Genomic DNA, 12,451 nt, shown 5'->3' with positions numbered 1-12,451 from the left:
TCTCTCACACACACACACACACACACACACACACACACACACACACACACACACACACACACACCTGGTGCGCACACCTGTCTCACACACACATACCTGGTGTGCACGCCTGTCTCTCTCTCACACACACACACCTGGTACACACGCCTGTCTCATACACACACACACATACACCTGGTGCACACACCTGTCTGTCTCTCTCTCTCTCACACACACACACACCTGGTGTGCACGCCTGTCTCACACACACATACCTGGTGTGCATGCCTGTCTCTCTCACACACACACACACACACCTGGTGCGCATGCCTGTCTCTCTCTCACACACACACACCTGATGCACACGCCTGTCTCACACACGCACAGAGGAAGTGCTGACATCTGTCCTTTGCCTGGTACTCTGGTGCAGGCAGCTGAGGATCCTGTCGAGTTTCTAGGGTGACTCCCCTATCTGTATTTTTCCACATCATTTTCACTGCTACCTTACAGTTTCTTTCTAATCCAAAAGTCACTTTTCCCAACCAGCTGACTGGTTGGGCACCTGCGTATCGGTAGGGGTCTGTCTGTGTGTGCCTCACTGGACGGGTCGTGGAGGGCACAGGCGAGCCGCCAGCAGAGGAGCAGCTTCAGAGCTCAGCCCGGGGCTTGGGCCTGGAAGGTGAGGTGCCTCCTGCCGGGGCTTCTTTCTTCTCCAACACTAGTCTCCCTGCTCTGAAATCAAGGAGAGGTCGGCAGAAAACCCAGACAAAGGGAGGTCCAGAGCACATGGAATGTTAAATCAGCTTGGTTTTTGCCCAGTTAGACTAAGTGTCACTTAGCTGCAAGTAGAAAACTCATTCACTGACTTCTCATCATGCTCATCCAAGTGTGGGGGCAAGTCTGTTCTTTCTGGGTGCTTCTAAAGTGTCACCACCAGAAAGGCTGACACTCAGTGTCCCTCACAGTTCAGGCTGTTCACAAAGGCAGAGCCGTCAGAGGTGACTATGAGACTGGTCTTCCTGAAGAAACTGACCCCTCAGCGCAGGGGGCTAGAGGCCAGTGAGAAGGAAGTGGGGGAAGGTCATCAAGGAATCTCACGTGCCTGGAATGTGGGGCCTGACTCAGTTAGTTCAGGTCCCGACTTGCCGACTGTGGACAAGGCCCTTGTCCTTTAGGGGCAGCAGGCCCTCATCTGTGCCAGAACCCGGTCTTCCGCCCTGTCATCATAGTGGTGCTCTCCATCCACAGCCAGAGAGTGAGGCGTGCTCTCACCTCAGCGCTCAGAGCACTTAAGGAAGGCCCTGCCTCCGGGCACCTTCCCCCTGTCCAGTTTTCTCTGACAAGATTCATTCAAGTCTGCCAATTCCAAACGTGCTGATGAAACACAAGCACAGCAGAGCAAGTGGGAGCGCTCCTCTCAGGGAGACCATGAAAACACAGAGGGCATTGTGCAGAGGAGTTACACGACAGTGGCATGCATTCAAAGGGCACTCTACTTATTTCTAAAATAGCTGGGGGGAAAAGCCACTTCTATTACCTTATGTTGAAAGATCTAGGAGAGCCATTCACCACATGAAGAGGTTCCTCCCTCCTCACTCAAACATCACTAAGGAAAACAACTTTAACAGAAGAGAATCTCAAAGCAGAACAGGCTAGGAGCCTGCTGTCGGCGGTTTGCAGCGCGACTGGCAGACACAGGTCATGCAGGAACTTGCATTACTCTGAAAGAGAGCACTTTGTTCAGGTGAAAGGCTGACTTCAGGATGAGAAATGAGGCCCTTCCAACCTCCCCACACATGGCCTGGTTTTAAAAGGGGAGATTTATTTCAGTGCTGTAATCGGCACCTTACTTTGTGCTGCAAAGCTAACGACTGCGCAGTGAATATGCTTCTGTGCACGGCGTACCTGATCTTAGGAAGGGGGAAATCCAGGAGTGACTTCCTGAATTATCTGATGAGGCATTATGCTTGACAAAGTGAATGGCTGTGAATTGTGAATCTTTTCAAGTCCTGTCCATACACTCAGGTCTGTGCTTTAGGCATACAAGTAAGGCCCACGTCTTACAGAGGAAATATTCTAACAGGAACAATGAGGAGAAACTCCTCATATGAATACCACTGGATGGGGCTCACAGTCAACTCAATCAATGGCAGAGGTGGAGCTTTCCAGATTCTGCCCCTGAGCAGGGGCCAGTAGGAAAAAGGGGCAGAACTGGGGCCTTGGCAGTGAAACCAAAGGAGTCTGTAAGGAGGGATGTCTGTGGAAAAGCTGCCCGCTTGCCATGTGGCTTCAGCGTGGACCTTGGTCTCCACTTGGCAGAGCTATCTGGCCACAGACCGGCCTATAAATACACACCCTCTCTCTCTCAGCTCTCTCCTTTCTTACTCCATGTGCAAATAAATCCTATTACTGTTGTTCCTCACCAAGTGTCTGCTTTTGGGCTGTGTCCTCCAGTTCTTAGGTATGCAGGTGAGGACCCACTAACTAGATCAAACAGGTCGCTCTAGGTTTGCTACCTTTCAACACTACCCACTCATTCATCTGAGACTTCTTCAGCAGATCTGTACCTGGACACCTGTTCCAGGTGCTGGATGGAGCCATAGACAATTTTACCTTCTTGGAGACAGAAATATTGTGAGCAAACACTGGACCCAGAGCACTATGACACTAGCAAAGCCCCTGTGATAAAGAGTACAGCATATATATAGAGAGAAATCTACAAATTCCTTAAGAAAACAGACAACTGAACTTAAAATATGGATAAAAGACCTGAACAGACACTTAACAAAAGAAGAAACACACATAACCACTGTGCTGGGTTCTTAGACCCAATTTCAATAGGTATATGAGTGCTGAGGTTTCCCCCACCAAGAAACAATTCCTAGAATCCAGCAGGGGGGTCTGACAATTTCAACTCAATCCTGACACTATCTGGAGAGAACGTCAGATCCCCCAGGTTTAAAGTCTCAGTCCCACTTTCCTCTTCAAATAGTGGCTGCAAACTCCAGGTAAGCTCTTGCTTCTGACCAAATGATGGATCAGTGGTTCCCAGGTCACTCATCTCAAGTTCAATTAATTTGCTAGTGTGGTACACATTACTAAGGAAACCTGTATACTCAATAGATCACTGATTTATTACAATGGTTACTATAGTTATGAATCGGCGGTCAGATGAAAGACACACAGGGCCTGGAACTCTGTGCCCTCTCCAGGCTCACCATTCTTCACCAGATTTTCAGGGGTGCATCAATCTGGAAGGTCTCCCACAGCCCCTTCTTGGGCTTTTATGGAGGCTTCATTACATAGGCTTGCGATTAAATCACTGGCTGTTGCCAGTGTGGCCTCTGCCTCAAGCCTCTCTCCCCTGAAAGTCTCACCTCTAGGGCAACCAGCCTAACAAGAGATACCTTTCTATCATTTGAAACACTTAGGTAATTCCAAGAGGAACTGTGAGGCACGAATTGTGGATGAAGACCAAAAACGTACACTAAATGTATTTTGGTCATCTGAATGACCAAACACATATTTCCTATCAATCATATCACAAGGCCATGAACGCATTAGAAGATGATCATTATTATCTGTCACTAGGGATGGCATGTTAAAGCCCCACTCAACAACATCATACACCAACAGGGGCTACAGACAGCAGCGCTCACAGTCAGTCCAGTGCCACCAGGGTCTGCCAGTGGCCTCGCCTCCCTGGGGGCAGCATTCACAGCAGCTCCCACCAGTTCGAGAGGGCATAGCAGCAGCATCCTACCCCCAGGCAGTTCTCCAAAAGAATGAGAATACACATCCACACCAACCTGTGTGTCAACGTTGATAGCGGCCCTATTTGAAATCACCCCAAACTGGAAATGACGAATTGCGGGACGTCTACAGATTGTTCCCGGGGATGGGACAGGAGACACTCAGGATACAGGGTAGGGGTCCTGGGAGGGACCAGTAGGTCAGTGTGCTCAGAGCAGGAGCAACAGCAAGGTTAGAGGAGACAAATTTAACCTGCCATATGGAATGATGAGAGGAAAAAATCTGAGAGAGATTTAAAGTTCAGATTTTAAAGAAAACAAGTAATTTTATGGGCTAAGGTCAAAAGTCTAATGAAATCTGGCATTTATGCCATTAACTTTGTAATTCAATTTAAAATTTATTCTTTTTTAACTGAAGACACCACATTCTGCAAGCCCCGGGCCCTCTGCTCTCTCCTTGATGACAAGGCCCAGCCCTTTCTAGCAGTCGGCTCCCAAGCCCCCCATAGTGTGACCTGGAAGGACAGTCGGACCCTGAGTTAGCGTTGGGAGGGCTGGGCTTCACCCAGAAGTGCAGCTGGTGCACTCAGATTGAGCACCTAGACACACATGGTGACCCCACACCAGGAGGCGCAAAGAGCTACTGGAATCGGTCTCAGGCCTTGTGCAGTTAGGCGGAGATCCTGGTCTGCATATCTGCGAGAATTATTGTCTCCTAATCATGACCAGAACCCAGCTGAAATGTGCCATAAACGCAAGTGCCACCAACAGACACACCCACAGCTCAGGAAGCCTCCGCGGTGTTAGACTGAACTGCGGGAGCAGAGAGAAGAAAGCTCCGGGAGCATGAAACCACCCTTCAGAAGTCTGCTTCCTTAATAACAATACAATTATAAATGACCTTTATGTCCAAATTCTGTATTTGTATGTGTTCTTAAACTGACTTTACAAGATCGGGGGAGAAAATCTTGCTAGCAAATACTTTTGTACATTTTCCAAAATACACACAATGCCTCTTAAGCCAACGTTACAGTGTGGGAGGTAAAGCTGCACAAGCTGAAACGTTGACCCCCCCCCCCATGGGTCCAACAAGGAAAGAATTCCTTCGCTGGTCTCAATCACACCAACTGCAAGTGTGCGTCAGGGAGCCCACAGGCTCCTCTGGGCGAGGGCCGTGCAGAGACACCGTCGGGGCCTCTGATCTCCAACACAGGACCCGAGGACACACATCCTCCGCTGTCCGGGCACCTTTGGGTGAGGGCATTTCCTCGTGCAGGTCTTTCCATTCATGGGCTGAAGGAGTGCTGGGGCGATCAGAGCAGTGGTGAGTGGAGGGATGGGGCTCCAGTGTGAGGAGAGCCCTCATCAGTCCTTTTCCAGATGAGGAGCTATTCCATTCCCACGGAACTCAAGAGTTCTTCCTTCTGAGTGTGACTCGCTTGCACTTCCCCCCACCTTCTACACACACACACACACACACATTGTCCTGGGAGGGGACACACACTCACCTGGAAAAGGGTAGTGGGCTGGAGGGGGTGAGGCAAAGTCAAGTTTGTCCTTCAGGTCTTGCTCATTCTCCTGCTGCCACTGCAGGCCCACCTGCTCCCATAGGCTTGTAGCTGAGCGCCTGCAGCACAACAAACACAGAGCATGGCTCAGGGGGGCCCTCCGGGGGCTCCCCACCCAGTCAGGATATGGTGCTGTCTCCCTGAGAGATGATACCAGAAACTCTGGTGGGCTTTTTGATCACTATGCCAACAGTACCAAATGGTGACTGATTTCTATATATGTGCCCAATCTAGGCATTAAAAAAGGCCAGCATTATGCTTTCAAAACCATGAGATTTTCAGATTGCTATGCGGTCTCACAGTACTGACTGAAAGGGAGACAGGGTGGGCTTGTATCAGAGACTTGGAAGCAGAGAGAAAGAACTGCTGTTGTAAGCGACAATTTAAGAAAAAGCAAGTCTCTGACAAGCCAGAAAACAAAGGAACTCACAGGTGCCTGTGGAACCTTATCATCAGGCCTCAGAGCGCTTCCAAAGCTGAAAACACAAGTCCCTGAAGCACTTACGAAATCTCAGGCACTTCGTCACTGAGACTGCTCAGCAGTAGCGGGATGAGCTTGTGGAAGAAGGAGTATCGGTCCCGAAGATTCAGTAGCCAGCCCCCCACTACTGAAGTCACTGCTTGTCGAACCTGCCACAAGGGAAAACAGAAGGGCATCACATGGGCAAAGAAACACTGAGGGCCAACCGGGGCAGCCCTGAGTGGGCCATGTGGATGTCGTCACCAGGGCAAACAGTGTTCTGCAGTTTGACTCTGCCACCAAAGGTCCCACAGCCGGGCCCTGGGGCTGTGTCCCCACTGTTCTAAACAGGGAGCTTCTTGTTGACTCTTGCACATCCTCCGGACATGAACCAGACCCTGTGCTGAGGAGGGTGGGACCCCAGGCTGCTGCCCTGAAGTCTCTGCGAAGCTCACGGGTGGGGGCGGTGGAGGCTGCCGTATGTCTAATGAAGTGCAAGCCAGGGTGGTCCATGGGGTTGAGAGTCAGCCCAGCCTCTGTGAAGTCCCAGGAGACATCAGCATGCGCGCAGGGCCCATAGAGTAAGAGGCAGCACTTCCCTTAACTTGCTGTGGAGGACTCTGCCGCCAGCCTGTTACCATCACCTGTGAGATTACAGGTGACTAGAGAGTTCCCTTTGGAATTCCACCTGATTAGCCCCCACGTGGGATGGAGCAAAGTAGATCCCACTGGGAGAAATGAAAAACAAAAGTAGTTGTGATAATGGAGAGCATTTGTTTTTGAAATATTAGATAAGAGTCATGGATGGAAGATCTGGGAAAGTGTCGCCAAGAACACACGGGATGTTGCCCTTGATGGCACGGAAGAGCCAAAGAGAAAGTAATTAACTGTGAGACACCCCTCCACCCCACCCGTGTAAGTGCTAGAAGCTAGGACTGATTAAGGGGTGTCCCTTAGTTAAGAAGAGCTACTGTTCACTGTTTCCAGAGAGCTCTGACTACACAGTTAACAAACTTAGAGGAAACTGCTCGATCTGCCACACAGGGAGCCACTTGCCTCAAGGTCTGATCTCACCCCAGGGAAGCAGAGAAGGTTCAGGCTCAGGGTAAAGGCAGCTTACTTCCTGACGCTGCTATTTTCTGCAGGCACGTTCCTGGTTGGTGGATGACAGCCTGTCACATGTGCCAAGTACTGCTGGCACTGACCCTGTCCACCCTCTTCCTCCCCTGGCAGTCTGACTAACCCCCAGCTCCAGAAGAGGTCAGTGGTGGGGTAATCACTCCTTAGGCTGCCTCACTGAACTGAGGGGACAGACGCGGATTCCCAGATGGGGAAGGGTCCCTAGGTCCCGACATTAGCCCCGAAGGCAATACTGCTGCATCTCGGGGAACTAGCCTGAGGATGAAGCCCAGGAGGCAGAGAAGCAGACACCGGGCAGGTGCTATGCACTTCTGGACACCACACAAAACATCCCGCATCCTAGCCAGGTTTCTGTCACAGCCTCTAAAGCCTGGAGGGACACCTTCATCCTGTCACCTTCGGGACACACCCCCCCTGCCCCCCCCCAAAAAAAAATCCACCTCCTGCCCAGAGAGATGGAATCCTAAAGCAAAGCCCCCTAGTTCTCCTTCCTGAGGATGAAAGCAAGGAGGAAGTGGCTCTTACCATTTCTATAAGTGACAGATAATAAACCTTTGCATACAATTAGAACAGGCATCTTGACCTACTTTAGTTTGGTTGCACACACATTAACAGAGCAGACTGTATGGTGAGTCATACAAATGGAATGTTAAGGCACATGAAAAAAAAAACAACAAAAACTACTTGGCATAAGCATGTAAAGATGGTTAGGGAAATGGAAATCAAAACCACAATGAGATACTGCCTCACACCCGCTAGCATGGTTATAAACAAACAGAAAGTAACAAGGGTTGTGAGAATGCAGAGAAACTGGAACCCTCTACTGAGGGAAATGGTCTGGTAGTTCTTCAGTAAGTCAGACACTTAAACACACGGCTCAGCAAGTTTGCTCCTTGGTGTACGCCCAAAAGATACAAAAGCAGGGAGTTGAACAGACACTTTTACACCATATTCACATTACTCGTGTCTGTCAAAAGGTGGAAATGACCCAAGCATCCACTGGTAGATGAATGGATAAACAAAACGTAGTCCATCCACAAACACACGGAATACCATGCAATCTTCAAAAGAAACAAAACACTGAAATATTCTATGGCACAGATGAACCTCAAACACATGCTCAATGAAAGAGGCATCAGCACATATTGGTTCCACTTATATGAAATATCTAGAACCAAGGTCCTCCCTGGTGGTGCAAGAGGTTAAAACACAGCACTATGAAGTTCTCCACAGCCACTGTAGCACAATTACCCACCAAAGAGGTGACCCACATGGTGCATTAGACCTCTCCTGTCTCGCCCACTGCTCTGCTCGGAGGTGTACTTCATTGATCTGACTGTTCTGCTCCCCAGTCTGTCTTTGGTGAAGTTTCTCACCCTTCTGTACCTCTGGCCTATAACCCAGCTCTGGTATGCATAAATAAATGATTCTTAAAAAAAAAAAAAAAAAAGAAATACTTAGAATACAAATTTCTAGAGGTTGAAAGATGAGAAGTTATGAGAGTTTGGGGAAGAGGAAATGATGAGTTATTACTTACTGATTATTGTTTCTGTTTGCGATAAAAGATTTTGGACAGTAGTGATGATTGCCCAACAATGTGAATGTACTTAATGCCTCTGAATTTGTACACTTAAAAATAACAAAGCTGGTAAATTTCATGTTGCATATGTTTTGGTAAACCAATGTTCAATTAATAATGTAATATATCCGAAACCTTGAGCTGAATACTTTTTTAATGCAATGAGTCATATGGCATGTGAATTATAGCTCAATAAAGTTACTTTAAAACATAACACAAAACAAACAAAGCAACTTGGAGGAAAACCCAGTGCCTGTGGTCAGAAGGCTTTTGCTGGTGGTGTAGGCTTATCCAGGGGGCTGGCTCCAGCGGGGTGACCCTAAGCATATTAAGTAGCCTTCAAGTCTCAGGGGAAGTGAAAGTACTGACAGGACAGATTTCTGGGAGAACTGAGGGGCTGGGGTGTGGACAGGCTACCGGAGGAGGTGGCACCCAACCACTCCTTGCATGTGGCTAACACTTTCCCTGCCAGGACAGCAGAGGCCACACCCTCACACCCACAATGGCTGCAGGTGTGAGTGGCCTGAGGGGCAAGGACATTTTCTAACCTCTCCGAGGACTCTGTCAGAGGCCACGACTCCTCCCCTTCATGTAACCAAAGCAAGTTCTCTTTCACCCCTTCCCTCCCTGTAGGGGAGCCCACTGCCAGCCCCTCCCTGTGTTAAGGCTTGTTAAGTTCTATAAGCCAAACATGCCCTCAGATCCACAGCATGCCCTCCAAGGTGGCTTCTGCCAATAGAAGCCAGCATTCCCCCTGCCCTGTCTGCCAGGGGCCCCAGGCCCACCAGAATGGATAATCCCATACACCTAACCCTGTCACCTTCCTCCCCCAGGTCCAGATCGACCTGACAGTGGGTCTGCAAACCACAGAGCAGGCGGTGAGATGTTTTCCAAAGAGGAAGTCCTTGCCCACATTCCTTGGGGTTAAGGGTGATGACTATATCCGAACAATTCAGCTTTTCCCTCATTTCTTGAAGAGAGGATTGTTGTGATGGAACTGAATCTGTGGCCATCACGGTGGTCCTTTTCTGTTTCTGCTTTTCTTCTAATAACAGCAGGGCAGGCTTGCAAGAGTGAAACAATGGGACAAAATACTGCTACCTATTTTATGAGAAAACAGATTTTTCATAAGGCAAAAAGTTGTGTTTCAGACCTAGAAGGGTGTTTACTGTCTGCAAGGTGATTTCTCATTGCTTGAACAGAAAAACAGCCATGGGAGGAGGGACCGAGCTGCCCTGGCTCATGGCTAAATGCACAGCATTCAAATGTAGCAAGCTTGGTCTTGGTTTCTGTTGTAGTTCTGAAAACCCAAAATCATTATACCATTATTCAAGATGAAGCAACCAGTCAGACTCTACCAAACTGCATTTGTATAATACTTGAACTCGGCTCTATAAACTTCGTGCGAAGCACCGTCCTTAAGGAGATTGATCTGAGGGACTGCTAGTCTCCTACCAAGGAAAACTGATAAACGAGTTGTTTTCTCAAAAGCGGGTGGTATGGTTTTTGGTTTCTGTGCTGTCGGGTGGCAGCCCCACATTTGGGAGCAGAAAGATGGAGGAACAGTGGCGTAGCATTGTAAGAGGGTGAGTCAGTTAACAATGTCACGTGGTAGAGAGACACCACCGCCAGAGGAGAAACGGCCTTACCTGAGGGACGTCATCAAAGAGCCGCTGAGCAAAATGAGAGAGCACGTCATCCACAGACTTCGCGTTGCCAAACTGGATCACTGTGCCTGTGGCCTCAATGACAGCCACCCGAACCTTCCAGTGCTGGTGGGAGATGGTCTGCATCAGGGGGCTGATCAGAGACTCCGACTGCATGTGGAAGTGGTCTGTGGGATGGGGAGGCCACCCATTACCACGGCTCCTCCCTCTGTGCCTCTCTTGGACCCTGTTCTCAGAGTCCCTGCAGGGCTAGCCACCGCCAGCCTTTGTGCTTCTCTCTTCTGCCCACCGAAGGGCCCAGACAAAGGAAGCACAGGGCTCAAGCTGCCAGGCCTGGCTTTGTGCCCCAGCAGAACGAAGGATAAGTAGATAACCTAAATAGCATCTATATGACTTGGAGGCAAAGGGGCCAAGGGAAAAAGGCGAAGGGCTTTGTACCACTACAGCTAAAAACAGCAGCTACGAGGCCTGGAGCTGCTGACTGTAACACAGAGAACCTGGAGGGAGGGACACCAACAAGAGAGAGAAATTGGCCCAGAGGTTGCTACATAAGACCCCACAACCAGCAGTATGGAGTCAGGAACCCAGAAAGACTTCAGGTGCAGGGCCAACACTGCTCCAACAAATAGTCTCCACCTATTTGTAAGATCCTCATAAAAGGTCAGAACCAGGAAGGTCTTCATGACATCAAAGCTCACCAGCTAGTTTCAGAGCTCTGGTTCAGTTCTGCTAATGCCTGGGATGGCTATTTTAAACTCACTCTGGGTGAATTCTTTTACCTCTCAGGTGTCCTCAGATCAAGATAGATCTTGATCTACTACTACCTGATGCGATAGGGAACCACAGGAGAGGTCCCTCACCCAGCAGTGGGCTGGAAAGAGTGGATGACGTTGGGTAAACTGATGCTTCAAGTAGAACAGTCCACTCAACAGTCAGTGAGCACCCACTAGGTGGTAGGTTCCATGCTATATGCTTGGGTTACACTGAGGCACATTCATGCTGTTCTAGAATTCAATCTTGTGAGGGGACACACACACAAAAACCTGGAAGGCACAAAAAGCACTCCTTCTGGCTGATGCACAGACCAGGGAGAGAGGTGGTTGAAGTAGCTAAGAAGTGCATTAAAAGCTTTTGTAATTTCACATAGCTTTTTTCAAGCCCAGTCTCTTTCCCAAGCTCTGCCAGATCTTGCACTATTTGAATCCGAAGTCAAGCCAAAATGGAATGACCCCAAATGGAAACCTCAACATTACCTTAAGACCTGTCTTGCCCCTCTCCCCAAACCTCCACCTCCCTCCTCTCTCAACCATTGCTAACAGGAATCCTGCCAGCTCTACTTTCAAAACATAACTACTCATTCATTTCCTACATCTCTATAAGAAACCCCACCCCCAAGTCTAACCCAGCATCATCTAAACATGAGTCCCTACTGATTTCCCATTTCCCCTCTTGCCACCTCTGGAATCTGTTCTCCACAGAGCACTAGAGGGATCTTTAAGAGCCAGAAGATGAGCCTATCATTGCTCTTCTTAACATCTTCTACTGCCTCCCAGTTGAACCTAATAATAAATTTATGCCTCCACCAGGACTTGTCCCTGGATCCACTTCCCGATCCCTCAGATCTGCAAAGCTTGTTCCTCAAGGAAACTCTACAGCGACCACACACCTTCAGCTGTCTGAGACAGCAAAGAGGAGTAACTCGGGCGAGCTCCTGCAGAAAATGCAACTTGGTAGGATCTGTTTTTAAAAGGGGGGAAGAATGGACTAAAAGAATGCAAGAGCGTATAAAGCCTCTCGCCACTCGGAAGACAGTGGTCTGAGAAAATTGGTGGATTCCGTAGAGAAATGGGGATGAACAGAGGTGAGAAAGTTGGAGTGATATTTCTGAAAGTGTGTTCATCCTGGCGAAAGGGCCTAATCAGAACTCCCATTACAAATCCACTTAGAAACACTTTCTGTGGGGTCTGCAAGGATCCAGGAAGCGACCACCGCCCCAAGACTTTGCTCCTCCACCCGCCTCCCTCCACTTCCCAACACAAGATTACCTGGCGTGGCGCGCGCGAGACTGGCTGCGCACTCGCAACTCTCGCGGCGCACGGCCGCGAAGGGGTCCAGCAGCGTGCAGCGCAGCACACGCACTGCGTCGTCCAGGTGGTGTGCAAGCGCAGAGCCGCCCAGGCGCACAGCCAAGCCGAGCAGCTCCACGAGCGCCAGGCGCAGTTCCTCGCAAGGCTCTGGCGGCTGGCGGCGCGTGGGCTCCGGCCCCGCTAGGCGAGCAGCAAGCGCGGGCACCAGGCGCGGCAGGG

At 49.6% G+C, this 12,451-nt stretch overlaps 1 protein-coding gene across 1 annotated transcript in view; it reads right to left on the bottom strand.

Annotated features, from left to right (window-relative positions):
- Positions 1-12,451, bottom strand: part of DNAAF5 (dynein, axonemal, assembly factor 5) — a 37,284-nt gene that overhangs the window by 24,447 nt on the left and 386 nt on the right. Inside the window, exons 2-5 of the mRNA XM_012728892.1 lie at positions 12,191-12,439; positions 10,128-10,312; positions 5,805-5,929; positions 5,240-5,358 (exon numbers count right to left, since the gene is read on the bottom strand). Coding sequence (XP_012584346.1) covers positions 5,240-5,358; positions 5,805-5,929; positions 10,128-10,312; positions 12,191-12,439 — 678 coding nt within the window. The remainder of the gene's footprint in view (positions 1-5,239; positions 5,359-5,804; positions 5,930-10,127; positions 10,313-12,190; positions 12,440-12,451) is intronic.

This window comes from Condylura cristata, unplaced genomic scaffold (assembly GCF_000260355.1).
Source record: "Condylura cristata isolate star-nosed mole 26May11 unplaced genomic scaffold, ConCri1.0 scaffold00024, whole genome shotgun sequence".
In the NCBI taxonomy this organism is placed as follows: domain Eukaryota; kingdom Metazoa; phylum Chordata; class Mammalia; order Eulipotyphla; family Talpidae; genus Condylura; species Condylura cristata.
Note: the sequence above shows the minus strand (reverse complement) of the source record. Positions and strands in the feature narration are given on the sequence as shown.